Consider the following 22793-nt stretch of genomic DNA (forward strand, 5'->3'; position numbering starts at 1 on the left):
TACCTTTGAATGTGCCCAACTGTATCTAAGCCACTAAACATCCCATTCTCATGAAAGACAATTGCATACCAGCATACCTCTTCACACCATGAATTCATTGCAACAATGCAGAGGAGGTTATCTAGGCTTCTAACTTTGGACCTGATGATTGATGGCTTCACAAAACCACTTTCAGGCCATACTCTTTATTCTGTCATCATGATTACATTTCTGAGCAAGGTTAGACACATAACGAACAACAGTGACAACAACGGTCTAAAGTGACTGAAAGCAAATGAGACTTGTCTGGTAAAGCAGGGCCAAATTACCAATAGTGAACTTTTTGAATAAGCACAACCAAAGCAGAGTATAACCTGACATAGTAAGGTGAATATGTCCTTGTTTTGAAGCATGTCCAAGTTTATATATGCATAAAAAGTGTTTTAATCTTGCCTATTGCATTTTTTTTTTTTTTCTATATTAAATGGTAGCCTATGTGTTTGTGTGTGACCAGCCAATGGCACACCTGTGCACACTGGCGGACTCCCAATGTCTTTATTTTAAATAATAAAAAGGGCACCTGCTCTATGCAGTGGGGTACTAGCGCACAAACACTTGCACCCTGGAGGACACTTCATCATGTTTTATTAACACAGGGGCATCCAAGGGGGCCCTTTCCCTGCATTTTGTTCTCAAATGTTAGGTCACCACTGCATGACCAATAAGCATGCTGTCTAATCAGCATTTTGATATGCCACGCCAATCAGGTAGATGGACAATCTCAGCAAAGGAGAAGTGCTAACTAACAGAGATTTAAACACATTTGTGAACAAAATTTGAGAGGAATAGTCCTTTTTGTGTTCATAGAAAAAGTCTTAGATTTTTTATTTCAACAGAAGTGTTTTGTTCAGTATATTTAAAGGCTTTATAAGCGATTTTTTTGATCCAGCAGATGTCGCTCTTGAGCACCAGCATGAAACCAAAACAACTTGAGGTGCATTGTTGTGTTAGCATGCTAATGCTAGCGATCTTTATTATGCTCGTATCTTCACACTGCATGTAAATTTACCTGAAATGAGCGTGATCTAGAAACACAGTTAAGCAGTGAGTACAGTATGTTATTCTTCTTTTCTCTAGTCCCTCAATTAAACAACTTTTATACGCGAGGGGAGGAGTCAGCCGGCCGTCCCGACGATGTAAACAAACTGAAGATAGGACTCTGAAAGCATCACAGACACGGGGACTCGGGTTTTACACCCATTGTAGACAGTCATGACTCAGAGTTATTTTCAGAGGATATACTTGATTTCTATTACATGTAAGTGTGAAAAATCGCATAAAAAGCTTTTAAGCTCTTATCTTTTATCTTACTATGTTTTTTCAGTTTTATTTTGAAAGTCCCCAGCGGAAGTCCCTCCCCTCCCCTCCCCTCCTCTTTTTTTTTTTTTTTTTTTTTTTTTTTTTTTTTTGCGCGCTCCCGCGATGTTTTGGGAACATTCGGTGCTCCGGTAAGCGCGCGCCTCCCCCTGACTGTAGCTGCCTGTCATCGCTCGCGCTGTGACATCACACAGAGGATTTGCTACAATGTCAAACACTTACAAGCAGCGCGAGCTCATGGCTTCCCCGCGCTACGATGAGAAGCACCGCCGCGTCCTGCTGCTGCTCATCCTCTGAACACAGAACAACTCCACCGCCGCTCACTTTTTATGGGTTTTATTCATCGTCCTGAACGGGATGCGTTTGAGGTAAGATGGGAATACTCGGCTCCGTTTTATTATCGCTGAGGTGCACGAGTCATGTTCATTTTTATTATTATTCCGAACATGACTCGTGACCCTTTTAAGATGAATTTACGTGTTTGTGTATCGCTAGAACACAACATGTTGTATCTGAAAAGTTGTCCGGCTCTTACATCGACTGTGGCGGGCTGTTACGTAACGGGAGTGCGGCCACTGTCGAGCAGATGTTTGACTGAGGTGATGATGAGAAATCCCTGGCAGGATCCAGATGTTTGCGTAAAGACAGCATCATCTGTAACACCTAGTTTAAAATATATGGGGACATTCATAAAGGAATTGCAGGAATTACAAGGCCTATATTAAAAACGAAATTACTTATAATGTGACTCTACCAATTTAATTATTGAGTTCGACTTTTATTCATATTTTTTTGACCGAAACGATTTTTTATAAATTAAATTAAAATTCTTAAAAATTATTATTAAAAAATTAATTCAAAATTAATCAGTGATATTGACTTCCTCTCATGGAGTTTATAGGGTTTGTTAAATGATGATCTCAGTATTAATACATTTAAAAAAATGGTCCCACTTTCTATTTATTTATTCTTTAGTGAGGGCTTTAAGTTTAATTCCACGTCCTTAGATATAATCATTTCAAAGTCTTATATATTAATAGTTTTAATTATGACCTGATTTCATGGGTAGTAATGCCGCATTTCCTGAAGTGTGCGTTGCTTTTTTGTTAAAACAGTAAAAAAAAAAAAAAAAAAAAAAAAAAAAAAAAAAAAAGTCCACTGAACTTCGTATCTTCAATGTCACCGTGGAGAAAAAAAAAAAAAAACGTCTGGTGATGTCACTAAGCTAGTTTTGTGTTCTTCTCCAGCAGGTCTATGTGAGCGTGTGAGCCAGGTCAGAGGTCATGCTGCGGAGGGAACCTGACTCCCACGGCCTGTTTTCCTCCGGAGAGACGTCTGACAATGACTGTGAGGTGAGGTCATTTAACCTCTCACATTGCAGCTATACCGTGAAAGTTAACATTTCGCTGACTGTCGTCGACGCAAAGTGACATCTTAACTAGAGCCTGACTGATATTTATTGGGTGGCCGATACAAACAGGGTGACATGGGCCTGACAATACAGAACAGATAATGCCAAAAATAATGCCTGTGGTGATTTAGAAAAGGTGTCATCACTGAGTCAAACAGAGCGTGCTATGACTCCATTGATAACACTGTCTGCGTTTGCTCTGCTATGTGCTGCTAAGCTAAAGAAACAGTTGACTATGTGAAGTAATCAGATCAGTGAAAATCACTGCTTGTCAACATGCAAGTTATGACAACTTCTTGGAGCCCCAGACCAGCAGGGGGCCCCCTCAAGGGCCGACAAACTTTAAACCACATCAGCGCCTCAAAATGTGCAAATTTTCCAATGACAGTAGAGCCGTTTTCACATCTGCACTCCGGATAATATCTAGATATTTACAGGAGGACTTCGTTGGAGATTCTCCCGACCTAGCCGTTCACATATGCTCCTCACAGCGGGGGACTTTCCCTGTCAGAGGGGAGGGGGGGCGCGGGGGATTTCCCGACATAAGACGTGACGTAAATAAACAACGTGGAAGTAGCGGCCGTAGCAACAGAGTCCACTACACGACGTCATAATGAGAATATTTGCCTTTATATCAATGCTATGTGTAATCCAATGGAATGACAACATCCACAAAAGAGAGGAGAACAACATACTGACGAACAGAAAACAGAATGCAGACGTTTAATTACGTGCACGGAGATCGTAGAGGTCACGTGCAGACACTTTAGCCGGTCACTATATAAACGTCATTCCCTTCCCATTGGCTCAAATTGAAATTGTTTTTCAGGAGATTTCCATATGTGTGAAAAGGGTCTGGGAAACCTCCCTAAGGGACAGCACTCCCTCTTAAGCATGGCACGTTAAGCGGTGTTATGTCTTAACGAGCGACCGTGCTAATTGGTGCATCTGTGGTTGTCGTAGTTACAGAGATACATGGTATTTTTGACATTACAATAAAAAAAATGAAACATCCGTTTTGACTGTGATAAATCAGCTTAAAGTCGACTGTTATGGCGCCACACACACACACACACACACACACACACACACACACACACACACACACACACGCACACACACACACACACACACACACAGTCAGTCACACAGTTGGGATCATTTTGTCCCCCCCCCCCCCTTTATGCTTCCGCAACATTCAGATTGAAAGCGAAATGTCACAGGGTAGTTATGATAGTGGCTTGAAAAGGCAGTCTTAAACGATTAAGATCACAGCTCTTCTTCTATAACAATTTAAAAAACAACAGTTTCACTGAGTCGGAACGGCCAGTCAACCGCTCGCCACGTTTAAGCACTTTAACTGGAAGCAGAGGGAGAAGGTTCAAAGAGAAAAACATGAAGTGAACATCATCTGTGTGATAAAATCATTTCTATAGCTGTTCTAAGTGATCATCCATCAAAGCGTCACTCGTCTCCTGTACCTGACTTTGTTGATCTGCAGCTATAGCTAAAGATAAAAAGGTACAAGAGGCGTCTCACAAGTCCACAGATCACAGTTGTTTATCCTCTCTCTCTCTTTGTCTCTGTGTCTCAGATGGGGGCGAGCTGCGGAGAGGTAGATGTAGTGTGTCTGTGCGAGGCCGGTCCCTGTACACTTTATTCAGAAGCACACACGCCTACGCCGGTGAGTGCTTATGGCTTCCCACTTAAGTGTCTGTGGCCGGCACTCCGAGTGTTTCTTCATCTGTTATCTAAAAGCACGCTTTGAACTTTCTAACCGACCTCTCCGTCCATGCTGTTCTCAGACTGCTTTTAAAAAAAAAAAAAAAAAAAAAAAAGACACTTAATGAAGTCTGTTCTGCTCTCAGGACACACGGCTGTGTGAACAGTGTGGGAAAAAGCGAGTGATGATCACCAGGTACTCTGAAGGATACGGCACAGAGGTAACTTCACGTGTGATATCAGTGTTTCTATAGGAGTGTAGGAATGTGATCTTATTGGTTTCTGTGGTTTTTAAGTTTGTTTTAAGGCTCCAAAATGTGACGCATTCATGACTAATGCTCGACCGAGGTTCACTACCTGTCAGACAAAACTGAGGCAGCTTCTGGTTTAGATTCAGGTTTAGGTTCAGGTTCAGGTTTAGGTTCAGGTTTAGGTTTAGGTTCAGGTTCAGGTTCAGGTTTAGGTTCAGGTTCAGGTTCAGGTTTAGGTTTAGGTTCAGGTTTAGGTTCAGGTTTAGGTTCAGGTTTAGGTTCAGGGTCAGGTGACTGTATTTGTACCTGTAGGTAGATTTGTTTGTCATGACACACAGATTACGAAACAGATGTTACAACGAACGACACGTTAGAGAGAAGGAGAATTATTAAAATGACTAAAACATTTATAAATTATTCCAATCAGAGCCAATCAGGGCACAAGGGAGAGAGAAGTCTCAACCAATGAGCTCAATAAAAGACACAAATAAATGTTACATGTTTTTCTTTAGGAGGGCCACTCGACCCTCTGGGTTTATTTGGCTCCTCCAGCGCATTTCTTTCAAAATGTATATTTTGTTAATTAACTAATCATTATGTACTGTCTGTTTTTCCATTAATATATTATGTTTTGTGTTTTTTGTTTTGCTTTTTAAGTGCAATAAAATAATTTAAAAAATAAAATGAAATAAAAAGATCTCTTAAGGCAGGCTCAAAAATACGTTTTGGACATAAATAAATAAAAGTGTATGTGCAAATATGGCTGCAGCTTGTTCAGTTCAGTGATAGGTCGGGCCTTAATCAAAATTCAGCGAAAGCATGGACATAGGTAATGGATGCAGTTTATTGGCAATATGATTGGAATCAGTTAATTGAAGCAGGAAACGTATAGACAGAACTTATAAATATAATTACGAATCTGTTTTTTTATCGAGAGATGGGACCGATCCATTATCATATCTGTATCTCGACCCATATTGGCGTGATTTACGTCACAGATCAATAAAGATCACTTTCTCAGCTCACTTTGAAGACATTCAGACTGAACTGTAACAAGTGCCCACAAACCGTCTCCATGGCGACGTTAAAAAAACGAGATGAAACAGCTCCTTCTATATGATCAAAAGCAGAATTTCTACAATTCAGCTTAAAACATTTAATTTGAAAACCCGACAGTTGTCGCTGCTTCCTGTCAGCCTTACACATAAAACCAACAAAGAGTATTAATTATGATATAAAAGTATTAGTATCGGTACAAATGTATCAGAATCAAGAATCAGAGCTGATAAAAAGTGAATCAGTGAATCTCTAATTTTATCTAGTACATAAAGTATGAAGGTGGGATGCAAATGGCCATGTGAGTGATTTTTAATGATGGTGATTGAAGTGTTCTTATAAAAAAAGAATCAAGGAGAGTAATTGAAGACCGTGTTCCTTCACATGCAGCTGCTGTGCGTACCGTGTTGTTGAGCCAGTGCATGCAATGGGAAGCGGCCACCACATGAAGGGTCTCTGAGCTGTGTTAGTCATGTGCGCTGATTCATGCACTTTAACAATGGTGCTAATAGAAAGTGACGCATGAAGACGCTCACACAGTGAAACGCAATCAGCGGGGTCTGTTGTTGGTGCTTTACGAATAGTTATAGTGATGATTCACCTAACAAGTCCAAAAAAGCAAATCAAGCCCCCATGCAGTGAATGTGGAGGTTTGTGTTTCCATGAATGTTTTTCAGTTGTTCTTTTTGACTCTCTTTTTTAGTTTTTAGTTTGTGTATCTTCTCTCAGCTTCCTATGTTTCGTTCCGCTGCAGGAGGAGTGTGTGCTGTCGGACCCTCAGGGGGAGAGCGATGCAGATGCTGATATAGAAGATACAGATTGCAGGTTTGATGTGTGTGTGTGTGTGTGTGTGTGTGTGTGTGTGTGTGTGTGTGTGTGTGTGTGTGTGTGTGTGTGTGTGTGTGTGCAGAGGAGGGCACCGTTATCTGAAACGTGTCACTTCATTCACCATAAATCCATTTACAAAGACGATACCTTGGATAGCACTGTTTTCAGATAACTGAAGTTAACATTATGTAAATGCTAACCGGTGTTATGTTCTAAAAAGTGGCCGTGCTAATTGGTGACTTTCAGCAGAATGTGTCTGTGTTTGTAGTTAAAGACGGAGATGATTGGTATTTTTGACATGACAATAAAAATAAGAAAACAAAGCGACATTCATGAGGACGCTTTCTGTCTTTAACATCCGTTGTGACAGCGATAATTTAAGACACATTCGGCTTTAAGTCGAAAGTTAACATGGTCACTTTTTACACCGTAACACCGATATTATCAAAACACAATATCAGCGTTTTTTCAATGTCGATAGATTTGAGTTTTTAAGAGGCCATGATGACTGAGAAAAATCTACAAATAATAGAAACTTTTTTGAGATGTCACTACTTTGTTTACTCGAGCGGTGCCCCGGAAGTACCTCCATGAAGGTCAAGCAGCACTTCAGAATAAAAGCGCTTGGGGCAGCGATGGGCATTTCGGCTCGTCATTCAATAAGGTCTCTAAAGTAGAGAATGCGGCATTGCTCTCGCTCAGGTTGTCTGTGATCCATCTCACCACCTGAGAGCAAGATTTAGAGAGAGATTTAGTAATCCACATCACAAATGAATGAAAACAATTAACACAAGATAATTAACAGATTACCCGCTCCGTCTGTGCGTTGTAGTTTTTCTGACCTTGTGCCCTTAACCCCGGTCGTTTGTTGTTTCAGACTCCAGGAGCCAGGTTCTCTCCAGCGAATCAGCTCTCGGAGGCGTAAGCGCCCACGGGTAGCGCGGCAAGACACCACTGAGAGCGAAGACGACGGTGGGCGGAGCCACAGGTCACATCGCTGGAACCTCAGGCTCAGTCCTGACAGAGCACACAGCAGGACCATACTGGAGGTAGAAAACAGAGACGAGTTAATCTCATTCTGTACATCTGATCACCTCAACAAGGCACAATTCAATACAACTCAGAGGATTAAGAAGACGGGTCATGTTCCAGGTTTACTAACTTATTAGCAGGGATGGAATTGAAACAGTCTCCTTTTCTTGATAGTTGAGAATGAGTACATTTTCTTTTTGCGGTTGAGTAAAATTGTTGTGTTCATTTAGTTAAAGGGAAGCAGAACGTTTGGCAAAAACTGTCAAAATGCTAATTATGGGGGCGCTGGTGGGGCAGTGGGTAGTGTGCGCCCCATGTATGGAGGCTATGGTCCTCCAAGCGGACAGCCCAGGTTCATATCCCACCTGTGGCTCCTTTCCCGCATGTCATTCCTTACTCTCTCTCTCTCTCTCCCTGATTTCCATATCTATCCACTGTCCTATCTCTCAATTAAAGGCACAAAAAGTCAAAAAATAAATCTTTGAAAAAAAAAGAAAATGCTCATTATGAAGTGTAGTGGGAACACTGAGTCATGTTGCAGTAAACTAATTTTGCCAATTCTATTTCTGTCTTTATCGACTACTGCGTGCGTTTATTGTTTTTTTATTTTGCCAAATTTGACACATTAAAGGTCCAGTGAGGAGATTTTAGATAGTTGAGAAACAGACTGAAATGTGTACTGGTGCCTCGGTATGAGCAAGAAAAGCAAAATGAGACCATCAGGGAGAGGTTTGGCTATTTGAATATAGTTATTTTGGAGACTTGAAATAGCTGCAGCGGGGTAGGTGTCAGACAGCATGCTGCCCTAACAACCTTTTTTTTTCTTCTACATTTTCCACTGGAAATATTGTTGTTGGGTGATGCATTCGACTGTTTGAAGAAGGAGCAGATTCAGTACATGATAGCCCAAGCTACATCCCCTTCCAGAGAGGGGGCGTGGTCAGAAAACTCATTTGCATTTAAAGCTACAGACACAGAAACAGCCTGTTCTGAGCAGGGCTGAAATAGAGGGGTTTATAGTCATGATCAAATACAGGATCAGGATTGGTTTTTAGTAGGAAACTTCACAGACATATTTTGAGGAGCTCTGAGACTTATTTAAACTTGTTGATGAAGAGTATAATACTTGACCTTTAAGCTAAACCAAAATGCTACACGCTAAGTCGAGCCAATATTCAGCTCGCATGCGGCTTAACTAAAGGAAAAGATTTCAGATTTCCAACACTATAAGATTCTTATTTCACAACTGCAACCTTGGTCATCTCATCCCGTCCTTCTTTGTCTTCCAGGAGAGCATATCCCAGGTCCGGCCGCTGGTCATCTGCCGCCCGAGCGGCGAGCGGCAAAAGAGCCCGATCGATCTGCCCCGAGACTCCAGACGCCTGATGTCTCTGTGGCCCCCGTCCCTCTCTCTTCCTCTCATCCTCCTCCTCTCTCTGCCCCTCTCTCTCTCCCTCGTCATCGTCATCGTGTCTTTCTTCCTACCGTGGGCTACAAGCGCTTGACCGAAGAAAAAGCCCAAAAAAAAGCATTTTACCAACGATTTGTACGAGTTAGTGAATAGCACAAGAGGGGAATAAAATAGGTGCTTCTACACGTTTGCCGCCTAATTTCAGATGTTTTAAAGGACACCCCCACTGCTTGATTTTCTTTCACATTCCCATGTTCTGAATGAATCTTAAACAAATATTTGAGTCTTTCATTCTGGACCTGTTGCAGTAGAATCCCTCTCCGTATTTTACATCCAGACTCTGTTCGCTCAGCGCTCGCTTTCGTCTCATCACATCTTGCCTTCCGTCTCACTTTCTCACCCCCTCGTTGGTAAAAATAGACCTCTCATCTCGCTCCTTATTCTAACGAGCCACAGGAGTGATACGTGGTGGAAAAGGTTTCAGGGCTGCGCAGGTACTGTACACGGAAACAGGGAAAAAAAAAAACCAATAATGACACAGACCAAGCTGCCGAACTATGCAAATTCCTCCATTCCTACACAGCTCCAAAATGACGGCTGTTTCAGGACATCTCATATTTCGTTGGCAAACCATTCCCCTTTTTCTCTCTCTGAGGCAAAGACTTTCTAAATGCAGGGACTAATGAATCATGATCTTATTTTAAAAAAAGCAATAGCTGGAGAGGTCTGATGTGGCTCAGATTGTGTGTGATCTACACTTCCTCTGCTGGACGAGTACAGGCGATTCCTTCTTATTTTTTTTCCCCTTGCTGCACTTGTGTATTTTGTTTTTGTAAAGAAACCGAACCTCAAAATAAAAATGAGCTTTAGTCGAATTTAATCCTGTTTAAACCCTTCTGAAGAGTCTTACAGTTTTAAGGTTGCTATCATGTTTAATAATGTTTATGTTTATATTTATGAATCTTTATTGAAGGAGAAACGTGAGCCTGACAATCAGTCACGCTTTCAGTGTGAAACAATTGGGGGGAAAAAAAGCCATTTTCTCACGGCTTTTCTGCACTGTGTATTTGACCTCCTGTTGTTTTTCTATGTTTTTAAAGTTGTATTTTTTCTTTTTTTTTTTCACACAACACTAGTTCTAGAAACGATGTTCTTTTCCCAGTTGAGATCATGTTTAGTACCTTTTTCTCCTCCTGCCTGTTGTATTGCCTGTCTTAAATCTTCTTTTATTTCCATGTGTTTGTTCAGTGTTCTCTGTGATTCATGGGGGCCAATAGAAGCTCAATAAAGCTAGATTGTATTTTGACAACAAACAAAACAATCTTTTTTTGTGTAAAGGAAGAATGTGCGACTTTTTTTGATCTAGTAGATGTTGCCTTCGAGCATAAGCATGAAACCAAAACAAACTTCTGTTTGGACACACCTCCGCTTTTCTGAAGCTTGCGTCTGCACGATAGAGTCATCACCTGGAACACACCATAATTAAGCACCATTTAGCGCTAGCGGCGGACAAACTTTTCCTCTTCTTGAGCTGCGTTTCCCTGCGGCTCTGGATTGTTGTGTTAGCAGGCTAATGTTAGCTTACTTTAGTTAGCTTGTAGCCTCACATTGCAGGTAAATTGACAGTGATCTAAAGACACTTACATGACATCTAAATAAGCAGTGAGTATGTTCTTCTCTCAAGTCCTTGACTAAAACATCTTTATACACAAGGCCGTCCCGTCCATGTAAACACGGCTCCGACAACAACACAGCCGGCGGTACTCGCGCTTCTCTCTCACAGTTACATAAGATATACTTAGCAAAATCATATTTTTGGGGGGTAAAAAGCACGACTTACACATGTACAGGACAAAATCATCAAAGAGAGAAAGAGCTACTGCTCTGATGACAGGGGGCGCCAAACTCAAAAGTTACTCACAGGAGCTTTAACTGTTCAGAGACTATAACTGTTTTTCTTATCTCCTTGCATACTTTATTTCTTACAATGACACATTTTCACGACAAACTAGTCCTTCTTCAGTGTCTTTCCATTTAAAACTAAATGATTCATACAGCTTTGAAAACAGAATCAGATGCTTTGAGAGCTGAGGACACATCCCATAATCGCTGAAATAAGAGCAATATAATTTCCCACAGGCCAATATTTCCCATCAGTGTTTGCTGCTCTAGAGGAAAGGGTTTGGGGTGGGGGGGGTCCCATAAGGAGGTTGGCGCTCTCCACTCCTCCTCTCACTGCTTGTGTCGTTATGGTAACCATCAGGACTGCAGAGGAAACATGTCTTTTTCATAAGTATATGGCGAGCTGCTGCTGCTGAGCACAAGACGCACTGCAGGTTATAAAGTGAATCTGAACAGCTGCAAACATTATGCAGCACGTACAGAGAAGTTGGTTTTGATATTCTATGATTAATTTCATTTTCAAATATCCAGTGGATCTGTGTGATGTCTACAGAAATTTCGTGAAGGGAAAAAATTGTTTTGCCCAAAAGACAAAGTGTAAAAAGCATGCTGCAGGAGAGATGTCTTTGAGTAAATTGAACGACTGGAAGGAGCTTGCAAACATTTAAATGCTTTAAATCCTTCTCAGTTTAGAGACACATATGGTCCATCAGGATGTTTAAAAATCTTAACTATTAAGTTTAAATGTTCAATGTATTAATAATGAAACATGCCCAGACTCACTTTGTCTGGTTCTGTGTCTAACATGTGCACGGCTGTGAAAGAAGCCCGAGTCATTGTGTCCTCAGGTGGGAGTTTTGTTTTAAAGCGAGGTGGTGCCCACCAGTTTCATTTGCATCTCGCTCACCCACTCACAGTGCTTCAACTTCAAAGCGTTTCAAAAAGAAACCTCGGCGTGTGAGAATATAAAAGCTTCTATTTTAGAGGCTTGAGGAGGAAAGATTACCCTGAAAGTTGGAGACACTAGATCTTCAGCTGGGTAACTTTTGCTTAATAGGATACTTGTTCCATCGGAAAGGCCCTGAAACTGTGGCCTCGAAATGTCATTTTATAATTTCACTTAACTTTAGAGGGTGAATTCTGGTTTTACAATCTGTTATCGAGAGACATGCTTCTTCACATGTACACAAACAGGACCTGTGGAACATGCATAAAGAGATGTCAGAGCGCACCAGCTGTTGGAGATTCAGTGCCTTGCTCAAGGGCACCTCAGCAGTACTCGGGAGGTGACCTGACATCTCTCGAGCCACCACACCAACTTCCATATTTTTTTTAATTATTCTTGAACTGGCAACCCATGAGTTTCCCAACCAATGTCCCTACAGACTGATCTAACTGCCACTCCCCCAAAAAATGTATCTCATAGCGTCTTATAGCAAAGACTTTATCCAGACGTCTTCCAGCCATGTCCTTAAAAAAAAAACTTTTGCATGATGTTGGAAGTTGGGAGTCCATGTGAGAAAGCATAAAGAAAATTCACCACCACCCACCTGGTAAATAAAAAAGCTTTGTCTGCCATCTTGGATATGTACAAAACATTACACTGTGACATGTGTTGCATGTCATGTAATGCCTTGCAGACTGAACCCTTTATCCGACCGGGTAAATCTCCTGCTGTGGGGGGTCATGTGTGAAAGTGGCTTCAGTTTTATCGCTCACATGTTCCTTTGAACAATGTGAAAATGATTCATTAAACTAATTTGGGCCAACATTCACTTAAGATTGACGCTTAAGTTAAATATATTGCCAGGCCCCCTATGCAACCTCAGGCGGTTGACACTTTAACAACATTGAAATGCAAGGAGAGGGCGTCTTTGTGAGGGACCTTTGTCGGTGTACTTGTGATCCCCAAAACGATTTCTCAAATCAAGGTTAGAGCGTGACCCAACTGTTTGCTTCTCCTTTCAGCTCAAAGGGCGACAGGTGTAAGACAGGTGTTGTTTTGTTGCCCTCTGCCTTCTTTCTCTCCCTCATGACTGACTCAATCCTTGACCCAGATTCCACTGCATTGGACGTGGAGGAGCAACGTGATCCCGCTGGTGACCCTCCAGGCATGTAGTACTGATCTCAGAGTCATATGGTGCAGAATAAAGACGCCAAGGCCCCTCTGAGATAATGTCTTGGTGCATTGAGTTTGGCAGGCAGAGACCTGGCTGACTCCAGGAAAGGATCATTGTCGAGTTTTCTACTCGCTTGGTCAAGATCTTTTCTGTACAAATTTAAGAATTGTAGAACTGCTAACTAACAGCAAAATGGAAGCATTCAAAAATTAAAATTGTAAGGCCTGTAAATAAACTCTATGTGGCAATTGACAAGAAAAGGACACTAAAAAAAACAGATATTAAAGATTAAAACAGTTTAAGAGCAGGCTGAAGTGCAAGAACTGCATGCATATTCAGTGAAACAATCAATCTCAAGCCTTTGTTATGTCTCCAGTGACAGCCTGAATAGCCTTGAATTTCAATAACCTTGTGATAGTACACTGCAAATAGCAAGTCGTCACACCACTTCCAAACGTTCAGATGCAGGAGGTGAGGGAGGCGGGAGAGGAACAAATAGACAACACAGCTGGTGTCTGCAGACAGCGAAAGAAATATAGCTGCTGCTTGCAACAATAATACACTGGACTGCCACTGGATTATTATTTTCTCTGTCCCTTTTTCCCCACTGAAACCAGGCAGAAGCGTTAGTGATCTGCAGTTTTTTTAAACCTCTAGTGGTGTAAACGCTTTGAAGGATTTGAGGGATTTGTGCAAATTAAAGTGACACTGAGCTGAGGAGTGTGGCATGTTGCTAATCCATGCCTCCAGAAGGAGTGGGATGAATGGAAGAAAGAGATGGGAGGAGGACCGGAGGAAGAGATGGCGGGAGAGGGTGAGATGTTACACTGAAGTGAAGGTTAGCAGTGATGAAGAAGACCACGATGAAGAAGAGGAGGATGAGGCAGAATACACAGATTGGGAAGAATAGGAAGATGAGGAAAGGGGAGTAGACAAGGAGGGAGAAGAAGAAAATGTGGAGATTGAGGAGGCAGAGAGGATAGAGGATGACTGAGAACTTTGGGGTTCAGAGGGGGTATAAAGAGCTGGGAAAGGAAGATGATGAGGTGGTTAAAGCAGAGGATATGGTCAACTTTGTGGAAGAAGTGAAAGAAGAAGAAAGTGAAGTGGATGGGGGGGATGAGGTGGATGAGGGCAAAGAGGAGGTGACCAAAGAAGAGCAACTAGAAGAAGGAGAAGAAGAGAAAGTGGATGAGTTGGTGGAAAGGGAGGTTAAGAAAATCAATATGGATGATGAGAAGATATGTAGAGAAGTGGAAGAAGACGAGTTCAAAGGAGACAATGTAGAGGATAGGGAGAGTTTTTGAGAACAAGGACGTTTGAGAGGCTGACTGAAGAGAATGGGGACATGGATGGAGGAGAAGGTAATGGAAACAAAAGGGGAGGACAAAAAAAGAAAAAAGAAGGAGGATAATGTGGAGAGGGAGTTTCAAGAGAGTGGGGAGGAGGAAGAGGAGTTTAAAAAAGCAGAGGGAGTGGGGGAGATCAGAAAAGGGACTGGGAGGTTGAGGAAGCAGAGAAAAGGGCAAGAGAAGGTGACAATGAGTTAGACAAACAGGTTAGGGTGAATGAGGAAGGAGACAGCGCAGCAGAGGAAAGAAGAAGAAGAACCAAAGGAGTATCAAGAACAGACACAAACTGGACAATATCGTCTGCCAGAGCAATTTCAGAGGAATTTGGGGTCAAGATATACAGGAAAATCCAGAAGGTACAATGCAAGAAAATCAAGCAGTCATTGAAGGTGAAAACGTGTCACTTTCAGGGAAATCTGACTTCATGGGCTCTGGTGACGAATGGTTCATGTTTGAAAGAATTAAGATTGAACAGAGAGCTGTTGAGAAAACGTACAAGGATTCAGAGGAGAGTGGAGTTACTGTAAGCATCCCAGTACGATGGACTCCTAGAGAAAGAAGAGAAGAGGAAGAAAGAAGTAGTGAGAAATCGAAGAACGAAACGGTCGCAGAATCTCAAGCGACGGAAGAAATGTTTCAAATTGATCACGGGAAGCTTCGAGAAGAACAGGTCGAGTCTGCAGAGGATGATGAAGCAGAACATTCCTCGGAAGAAGAGCCGGATCATTTCGATGAAGATGAGGTGAAGATGTACAGCAAGGAGGGTTACCTTGTGGATTTTTTCCACACTTTGACAGAGTTCAGGGATTCGTTGCTGCTCACCAACCTCACTTTGAGCACGGATGATGGGATGACTTTTCATGTACATTCTCTTGTCTTGGGCGCTGTCAGCTCAGTTATACGCGAAAGGCTCATTAGAGGCAAAGCGGGGAACGAAACAGTCGACGGAAGACCAGATGAAAATGGTGTCGGAGTCTCTAAGTGGTCACTGCCTCTGGGTCCAGATGTGGATCATGTTGGATTGGAAGCAGTTGTGGAGTTTGCTTACACTGGACTCGTGACACTTTTGAGGGAGAACACTTTGTACCAGATAAAGGCAGCAGCTCAAACGCTAGGAATCCAACGAGTGCTGGATCTCTGCACAAAAGAAGAAGAAAAATCTGCAAAAACTGGAGGGAAAGGGAAGGAGGAAAGGGTCTCTGCTGCAGATCAATTGAGGGTCAGTCTTCAGTCCATGAAACAGCTGTGGATGGACAGAGTGGGCTGTGACGTAACTCTGGAAGCAGTCGGAGGACCACTTCATGGTGAGCAGTGTACCAATGACTTGTGCAAGTAAAATAGACCCCACTTAGGGGACACATTATTTTGAACCCTGGCTGCCCAGCTAGAAAGTGAAATGTAAGTAAGCTGTCTGTGAAGAGAAAGCTGAATTCACTCGCACCTTGATTCATTTTTGAATTAAATTGCAAATTAACTTTGATATTGTGCTTTTCTAGTCTTCTGATTACCCAAGGTGCTCTATGCAAAATGATAAAAGTCTCAAACACAAAATCATACTAACAGAAGAGGTTGCCATGCAAGATGCCATCCTACTCTCCAGGATCTATTTTTGGTCATTACAAACACTCACACACCAGTGGCTAAGCACCTCTGGGAGCACATTGGGACTAAATACCTTGCCCAAGGACATTTGACATACAGACAGGAGGATTTCTTGGTATTTCATTGTACCTCTGCCAAGCTTGTTTTCCACCCTGGACATCTGATAAGTTCCCTTTTTATCCGCAAAAACATCTCATACACTACTCAGTAGGGCCTTGGTCCTGGGCTCAGCTGTTTGTTTTTTAGTTTAGATGAAGCCACCATCTTATTGTTTACACAATGCTTGAATGACTTTTTCCAAAGGTTCCTACACTGTGAATTCACTTTCAATTTTCCTATACCATGCAATCGTTTTCCCTGTCTGTCCTACAAGATTAAGTCTGTCTTCAAATAAAGTATGAATGGATGTGTTCATTGAATATTGCATTTCAAAAACATATCGCATTCACTGCTAGAGTTGCAACAATTATATTATATATTGCCTATAAAAATACATATTTTGTGATATAAATGGACCAAAACAAGAAATTCTTGCAGAGTCCTGTACATGTTTGTTGCCACAATGAGCTTAGAGTGTACTGACTAACTTAACAACCCCCTTTCAGTCCATAGAGTCGTCCTTGCTGTGGGGAGTGACTACTTCCGCAGCATGTTCACCTTGCGGATGAGAGAGTCCAATCAGCCATGTGTGACCCTTCCCTTCCTGTTGGCTTCAGAGCTGGAGATTCTCATTGGCTGCTCCTACAGCGGGGTTCTACCCCTCAGCTGGAAGTGTGCCTTTGAGATCACCAGTACTGCTCTTCAGCTCCAGTACCAACCTGCGCTCTCCTTGTGCCAGAACTTCCTGGAACAAGAAATAAATCCTCACTCTTGCCTTGATGTGGCATCGTTTGCTGAGGCCTACGAGATGGCGCAGCTTCTTGAAGTTGCAGACGATTATGTCTTGCTGCAATTCCAAAAGGTAGCGTGTACCTCAAAGTTCAAGGACCTGCCAGCCAACCAGCTCCTGAGGTACCTGAACAGTAGCTCACTGTGCGTTCCATCTGAACTTGTTGTTTTCAAAGCAGTGGTGGCGTGGATCCAAGCAAAGCCCAAGATAAGATTGAAGCTTGCTAAAGAACTAATGAAAACCATCCAATTTACATTGATGACATTTAAGGAATTCAGAGAGGTTCAATCTCTAAACATGTGGTCTGATCACAGCCAAGCAGAACTCTTTGAAGCCATTAAAAAGGATTTTTGCTCAAATGACTTTGCCCCGCTGAGTCAATATCGCATCTATCTACCAAAAGAGAGCCTGGTCTTGATTGGGGGTGATCAGACTTCTGAAGACCTCAGTAACCGCAGCATCAGCAGAGAACTCTGGTTCGGGAATTCCCTTAGGAACCATACAGGAATACGAAAGGCCATGGAGTGGCGTAAGTTGGGAGACATGCCAGAGCCAACAAGGTTCAGACATGAGGTGTCTGTGCACAAAGGACAACTATATGTGTTTGGAGGCAAGAAGTATTATGGCTCCAATGACACCATGAATTCGGTCTACAGGTGAGAGCAGGCACTACCAACTAGAACAGACAATTACAGTATTTTAACATTGCTTGCATTGACATATTATGTACAGCTATACTTAAGTGTCTCAATCTACCAAATTTCTAGGTATGACCCAGTTCTAAACACCTGGGAGAGCCTTGCTGACATGCAGCACAAGAGATCCACTTTCTCTGTAGTGGTGCTGGATGGAAAGATTCTGGCCATTGGTGGGCATTCTGACCTTCACTTTGAAAACAGTGTGGAACAATACTGCCCAACTGCAAACTCATGGAGGTATGTAGTCAGTAATGATTTGCTTAACAGATATTATGATTGTCTTGAATAAACTTCCAGTCCTAAACATAAAATTAGTTTGCAAACATTGCTTCTGGCTGTTAGAGGACACTGATCACACATCATAATAGTGACATGAGACTGCTATTAGTTGTCTGGATAGTTAAAATCAGCTAAGGTGTAATTAGGTCTAGGCAAGTGGCTGGAGCCACAGAGAATCAGAGATTTTTCTTTAACAATAGCATCAATTATTACCAAGCAGATTTGGTCAATTTAAATGGTATAACATTCTGTGGTGTATACCTCCAGACTTAAACATTTCAAGATATACATTTCTTTCTTTCAGGTTCACCTGGCCCTTAGATTTGCCTCTGAGTGGACATGTAGCAAAAGTTTTACGAGGACAGATCTATGTCTCAGGAGGGCTAAACAATGACTACAAGTGTGTTTCATCCATGTTTCTGTACCACCCTGAGACAGGAAGCACTTACCTGGCCAACATGGCTCAATCTCGGGCTAATCACTGCATGGAGACCCTGGGTGAATGTCTGTATGTCGCCGGTGGAATCACCACAGATGAAAACATGACTGCTGTTAACCAGCTAGCTTGTGAGATGTACAATCCAGCTGCTGATTCCTGGACTGCCTTTACATCCCTGCCGGTGCCACATGTTGGAGCAGGAAGTGCAGTTTTGGAGGGCAAATTTTATGTGCTGGGTGGATACAGCCATGAGAGCTACAGTGACATAAAGATGGTTCATCGTTATGATCCCAGTGCACAAAGATGGGAGAATATGGGCAGGATGCCTGGACCGAACAATGACATACGAGCATCTCTGCTGTGTTTACCACAACACTTCCGACTGTAACATGTGAAGAAAAACTCCATTGCCGTAGTTGTTTTACATTAAGTTTATTGATGGTGAATTTCAGGATCGTTTTTGCATGCGGTATATTTGCAATTTAGCAAGCATTTTTTCATTGTAGACAATGCGAGAATGTCAGGTTGTCAAAACTGCCAATTTCTGATACCACGTTTTTCCATGTAATTTCTGATTCTATCCACTGTCCTGTCTCTCAAATAAAGGCACTAAAAGCCCAAAAATGTATCTTTAAAAGAAGAAGAAAAAGAACTTTGTCAATATTGGGTACCCAGAATTTCTATTTTTGTCACTGTGGTATTGTAACAGATATTGATATTAAAACAGCTTGTTTAATAGCTAGCCTAAGAATGTTTATAATGGTCCTAGATTGTCTAACTTAATATATTGAGTTTGATTTTGGTAAAGGTAGATTAAACTGTAGGCATGCCAAATGTAGGATATACATCCAATGTATTGCATTCTACATATTCCAATTAGCTGTTAATTTTTCAAAATGTGCTTTATGATGATAACTATTCCCATAACAAAACAAAGAATAAACCTTTTTAGAACTGAATATAGCAATAACCCACTATGAACACAAGAGGGAGTAGATTCATTCTTAAAAACCGGCTGTCCAAGACATTTTTCTTTGAAGGTGTTACAAACAGTAAGAACAATAGACAAGAGAAGAGACAAAAGTTTTTGTTTTTGCATTTATTGATCCAAGAATATTGAAGCACATGAATATTTCCATTCAAATGTTCTTAAAGATAAAAAGTGTGCTATTTGTTTTTCTGTGTTTCAAATAAAAGCGTGTTTGAATTTGGCTTGACTTTTATGTTTTATTTTGAAAATCAAGTAAGTAATATTAGCAAGGTAATTTTTAAAGTGTAGTTTTACTTTAAGTTCGGTCCTACGGATTCAGATTTCAGATTCCTCTTCAGTGTTAAAGCACTAATAATTCTTTATTTCTTATTTTGACAAAGGAAACACAAGGAACCCGCTGAATGTTGTGTGTCCATTCAAGTTGTCGAACACTCTGCCGTCATCCCACAGCTCCATGTGCAGCTTATCACCAGCAGCCAATTGAAGAACAACCGAGTTACTGCTACTGTCAGAGCCGTCGACTGAAGGGAAATCGTAGGTTGAAATTTGCCGGATGCCATTTTTGATCAACATTGCCCCCATGACATGAGTGTTGTAGCCATAGGTGCTGAAGCTGAAGTAGTATAGGCCGTCCACTGGTGCTGTGAAGACTCCTGCAACAGAATGAAAACAAAGAGAAGCAGGGTCAGATACTCTGCATGCAAGTACATCTATATATTTTTATTTTGTAAGAGGTAGATAGACTCTGTAGGCAAACTAAGTGAAAGTCATTAACTTATGGCAAGTTTGCCTTGGAATCTGAAAGTAAAACCCACTTCTAAAAGACTTAAAGAGTTTAACTCAAGTGGCAACCTTTGGTGTCAAAGAATGAAGCCAATGTGGAAGAGTGAAAAAAACTGCCATTCCTCGAGTGACCACTTGAGGCTGGCCAAGGAATCCCCTTTAGATCCAATATTAAAATGCCCATTTTTTTCAGCAGAAATTAAGATGGTAAAAAAAAAGTGCTCTCTTCATCTCGTAATTGGTAAATAATGTATGGGGAGTGTTTTTAAATAACCCATCTATTTTGATGATATGAAGGCTTAGAGGTGTGGTTGAGTTGACTGGCAGGTGGGCGCGTTGTAGCTGTTTACCAGGAGGCTTAAGGCCAAATTGGTCTAAATTGGTTGAAGGTAAGGTTGACATTTCCAAAATAGTGACCACGCCTTTTCAGAAACCAATGGATGACGTCACTGAAACTACGCCCATGTTTTATACAGTCTGTGAGCTCAGCAGTCTATGTCCCTTTTCCTATTTTTTAATTACATTCCTTTTCATGAAGTCCAACCTTGCAGCCATGTACCACATAAATCCATATGAACCCTCTGTTTCTCTGCCAGTATTACTCTGTAACAGACCTTCAAAGCTGACACCTGGTATCTGGAGCCCTGCCATCAGTGCCGACCTGCAGGTCCTTCTGCTTTTCTCTAAGCATCGAGAACATTGTGTTGTAAATAAAAAGCGGATTTTCAACAGTTTTACATTCGTTATCTGCATTAGGGTCCTGTACTCGTTGTATTTGTATGATGTAAGAAAAATGTGGTAATTTGATCGAGTGTCAATATAAAGACTTTCATCAGTGCAGATTTGGCAACAACCTCCAAAGACCTGAGACAAACAGTACCAGCAAAGTGTTTTACTTTGTTTGAGCTTGTCAGAAATACCAGAAATAGAAATGAGCTTGTCAGCCTCAGGACATTTACGATAGGCTGTAAATCAAACCGTCGAAGGATGTAAACCAAGCAGTTTTCTGTGGTCAAACCCTTAGAAACATTTTGAAGAAATGCAGGTTCCTTCATCTACTGAATTGAACAGAAAACTAAAAAGGTGAACCAAACCGTACCTGTACTTTCGTCATAACCATCGCCAACGTTCGAGAAGATTCTTTTGAAAATCAGAGTCTTGTCTGTGCAGGGTCCTTTGTAAATCTCTCCAAAGTTTGACAAAGAGGCGGAGAATGCGACCCGGTGAGCCCCTGTGATCAGAACAATACATGGAGAAAATGTGAATGCCACTAAAACATGCAAACATGTTGATAGATGACTAACATCACTGAGAAAATGACCACAAACACACACAGAACGTTTCCTCACAGTTTCAGTTTTCACTTCTTATTTAGGGATCTGTCCTATATTCAGAGGAACTTGTTATTTAAGATTTTTAGTGTTTATTTCTGGAGGGTCTCATTATGAGTCAACAACATGATCATGTTGTTGACTCCATAGCAAAGACCACACTGCGAATTTCAACCATCCTGACTCACCACTATCCCGTTTGAGCCCGTCAATCTCCTTCTCTGCGGCGTGCAGTCTCGTTTTCAGGCCTGTAAAAGTGAAAAAAGCACCAATGAATCACACAAACTTGTACATAAAAACATGTATCGTGTAATAATTAATCATCACAGAATCCTTACCTTCGTTCTCTTTGTTCAGCTTTTCCACTTCAGCTTTCTGTCCCCTCAGCTCGTCCACAGTCGCGTTGAGCCTGGCCTCTAAAGCTTCGACATCACTCTGCCATCTTTCCACATATTTCAATTTGTCCTCCAACTTTTTAAGTAATTCCTCTTTGGCGGTCAGCCACTCACTTGTATCTCCGTCACCTCTCTGTCCAAACCCTGGCTCGATGAGTGAAAGCCCCAGGAGGGTCAGCAGAAGCGAAGTCGTAAACTCCATTTCCTCAGTCAGTAAGTCTGCAGTGTCTTTAATCTCTTGAAATTTTGCAGAGGCTGTTTTTTTCTGTCACTGCCTCATATACCTGCTGTCTGCTCTGCAAAGGGTTCCTCTGATGTCAGTGAGAAGGGAGCCCAGGTCTAGTCGTGTCCCAACAAGCAAACAGGGAGGATTTTATGAGCATTGACTACTGTAACGCACTCCTCATCGGGTATCTGGAGCAAGAGCCTCCAAAAGCGGATGGTGGTGAGAAAATGTGAACACATCACATCCATCCTTCACAAACTTTACTGGCTTCTTGTTCAACCCCGGATCAAATACTAAATCTCCCTGTTGACCCTATTAGTGTACCCAAGGAAATCACCCCCCACCCCCACCCCTCAAGGACCTTCTCAACCCACTACAAGAAACCTCTGCTCCACCAACACCAACATTCTCCACCTCCACAGGACTAAGCTGCACACTATTCATATAATCCTCCCTCTCCTCAGCTGTGGACTACCCTTCAGGACCACCTGGGGGCGCCACAGCCTGATGAGACATTCACAAAAACATGTTGCATAGTTCTGCCTGCTTCTGAACACTTCTTCTTAAAACTCATCCTTCTTAATTTTCTGCTTCCCTGCTTGTTTTTATAATCAGCCCTACAAATAAAATGTATTATTCTTATAGTTATTATTAGGTTTGATTTTAACTGTTTGATTTCAGTAGTTTCTTTCATTCCAAACTGTAGCACTTTGAGATTT

General features: G+C 41.7%; 3 protein-coding genes across 4 annotated transcripts; 2 read left to right on the forward strand and 1 right to left on the reverse strand.

The window, feature by feature from the left end:
* Positions 1-1477: 1477 nt before the first annotated feature.
* On the forward strand, positions 1478-10197 carry si:ch211-63p21.1 (uncharacterized). Of its 2 annotated transcripts, none has more exons than XM_065950743.1 (7): positions 1478-1724; positions 2607-2708; positions 4362-4451; positions 4636-4710; positions 6551-6621; positions 7502-7673; positions 8946-10197. In XM_065950743.1, exons 2-7 carry the CDS (start codon positions 2640-2642, stop codon positions 9159-9161), a joined length of 693 nt encoding a protein of 230 aa, XP_065806815.1. In that variant the 5' UTR covers positions 1478-1724; positions 2607-2639; the 3' UTR covers positions 9162-10197. The 2 variants fall into 2 exon arrangements, with proteins under 2 accessions (XP_065806815.1, XP_065806814.1); XM_065950742.1 differs by having other exon boundaries at positions 1479-1724; positions 2604-2708.
* Positions 10198-13574: 3377 nt separating this feature from the next.
* LOC109999473 (kelch-like protein 33) lies at positions 13575-19559 on the forward strand. The gene is made up of 4 exons (XM_029281320.2): positions 13575-15745; positions 16649-17588; positions 17700-17867; positions 18214-19559. The coding sequence occupies exons 1-4, from the start codon at positions 14803-14805 to the stop codon at positions 18734-18736; spliced, it is 2574 nt and encodes an 857-aa protein (XP_029137153.2). The 5' UTR covers positions 13575-14802; the 3' UTR covers positions 18737-19559.
* A 113-nt stretch (positions 19560-19672) lies between these two features.
* Positions 19673-22399, reverse strand: cbln11 (cerebellin 11). The gene is made up of 4 exons (XM_020654519.3): positions 21792-22399; positions 21642-21701; positions 21222-21353; positions 19673-19992 (listed from the first exon to the last, which is right to left on the reverse strand). Exons 1-4 carry the CDS (start codon positions 22048-22050, stop codon positions 19706-19708), a joined length of 738 nt encoding a protein of 245 aa, XP_020510175.2. The 5' UTR covers positions 22051-22399; the 3' UTR covers positions 19673-19705.
* Positions 22400-22793: the final 394 nt, after the last annotated feature.

This window comes from Labrus bergylta, chromosome 22 (genome assembly GCF_963930695.1).
Source record: "Labrus bergylta chromosome 22, fLabBer1.1, whole genome shotgun sequence".
In the NCBI taxonomy this organism is placed as follows: Eukaryota; Metazoa; Chordata; class Actinopteri; order Labriformes; family Labridae; genus Labrus; species Labrus bergylta.

Bases quoted from the DNA above. Each gene is read 5' to 3' on its own strand.
- si:ch211-63p21.1 (XM_065950743.1), top strand. From the start codon at position 2,640: ATGCTGCGGAGGGAACCTGACTCCCACGGCCTGTTTTCCTCCGGAGAG. The intron at 4,711-6,550 runs GTAACTTCACGT...GTTCCGCTGCAG, and splicing joins CTGAAGGATACGGCACAGAG to GAGGAGTGTGTGCTGTCGGA. The intron at 6,622-7,501 runs GTTTGATGTGTG...TTGTTGTTTCAG, and splicing joins ATAGAAGATACAGATTGCAG to ACTCCAGGAGCCAGGTTCTC.
- LOC109999473 (XM_029281320.2), top strand. From the start codon at position 14,803: ATGCAAGAAAATCAAGCAGTCATTGAAGGTGAAAACGTGTCACTTTCA. The intron at 17,589-17,699 runs GTGAGAGCAGGC...CCAAATTTCTAG, and splicing joins ACCATGAATTCGGTCTACAG to GTATGACCCAGTTCTAAACA. The intron at 17,868-18,213 runs GTATGTAGTCAG...TCTTTCTTTCAG, and splicing joins CCAACTGCAAACTCATGGAG to GTTCACCTGGCCCTTAGATT.
- cbln11 (XM_020654519.3), bottom strand. From the start codon at position 22,050: ATGGAGTTTACGACTTCGCTTCTGCTGACCCTCCTGGGGCTTTCACTC. The intron at 21,354-21,641 runs GTGAGTCAGGAT...TTCTGATCACAG, and splicing joins CGGGCTCAAACGGGATAGTG to GGGCTCACCGGGTCGCATTC. The intron at 19,993-21,221 runs GTACGGTTTGGT...ATTCTGTTGCAG, and splicing joins TGGTTATGACGAAAGTACAG to GAGTCTTCACAGCACCAGTG.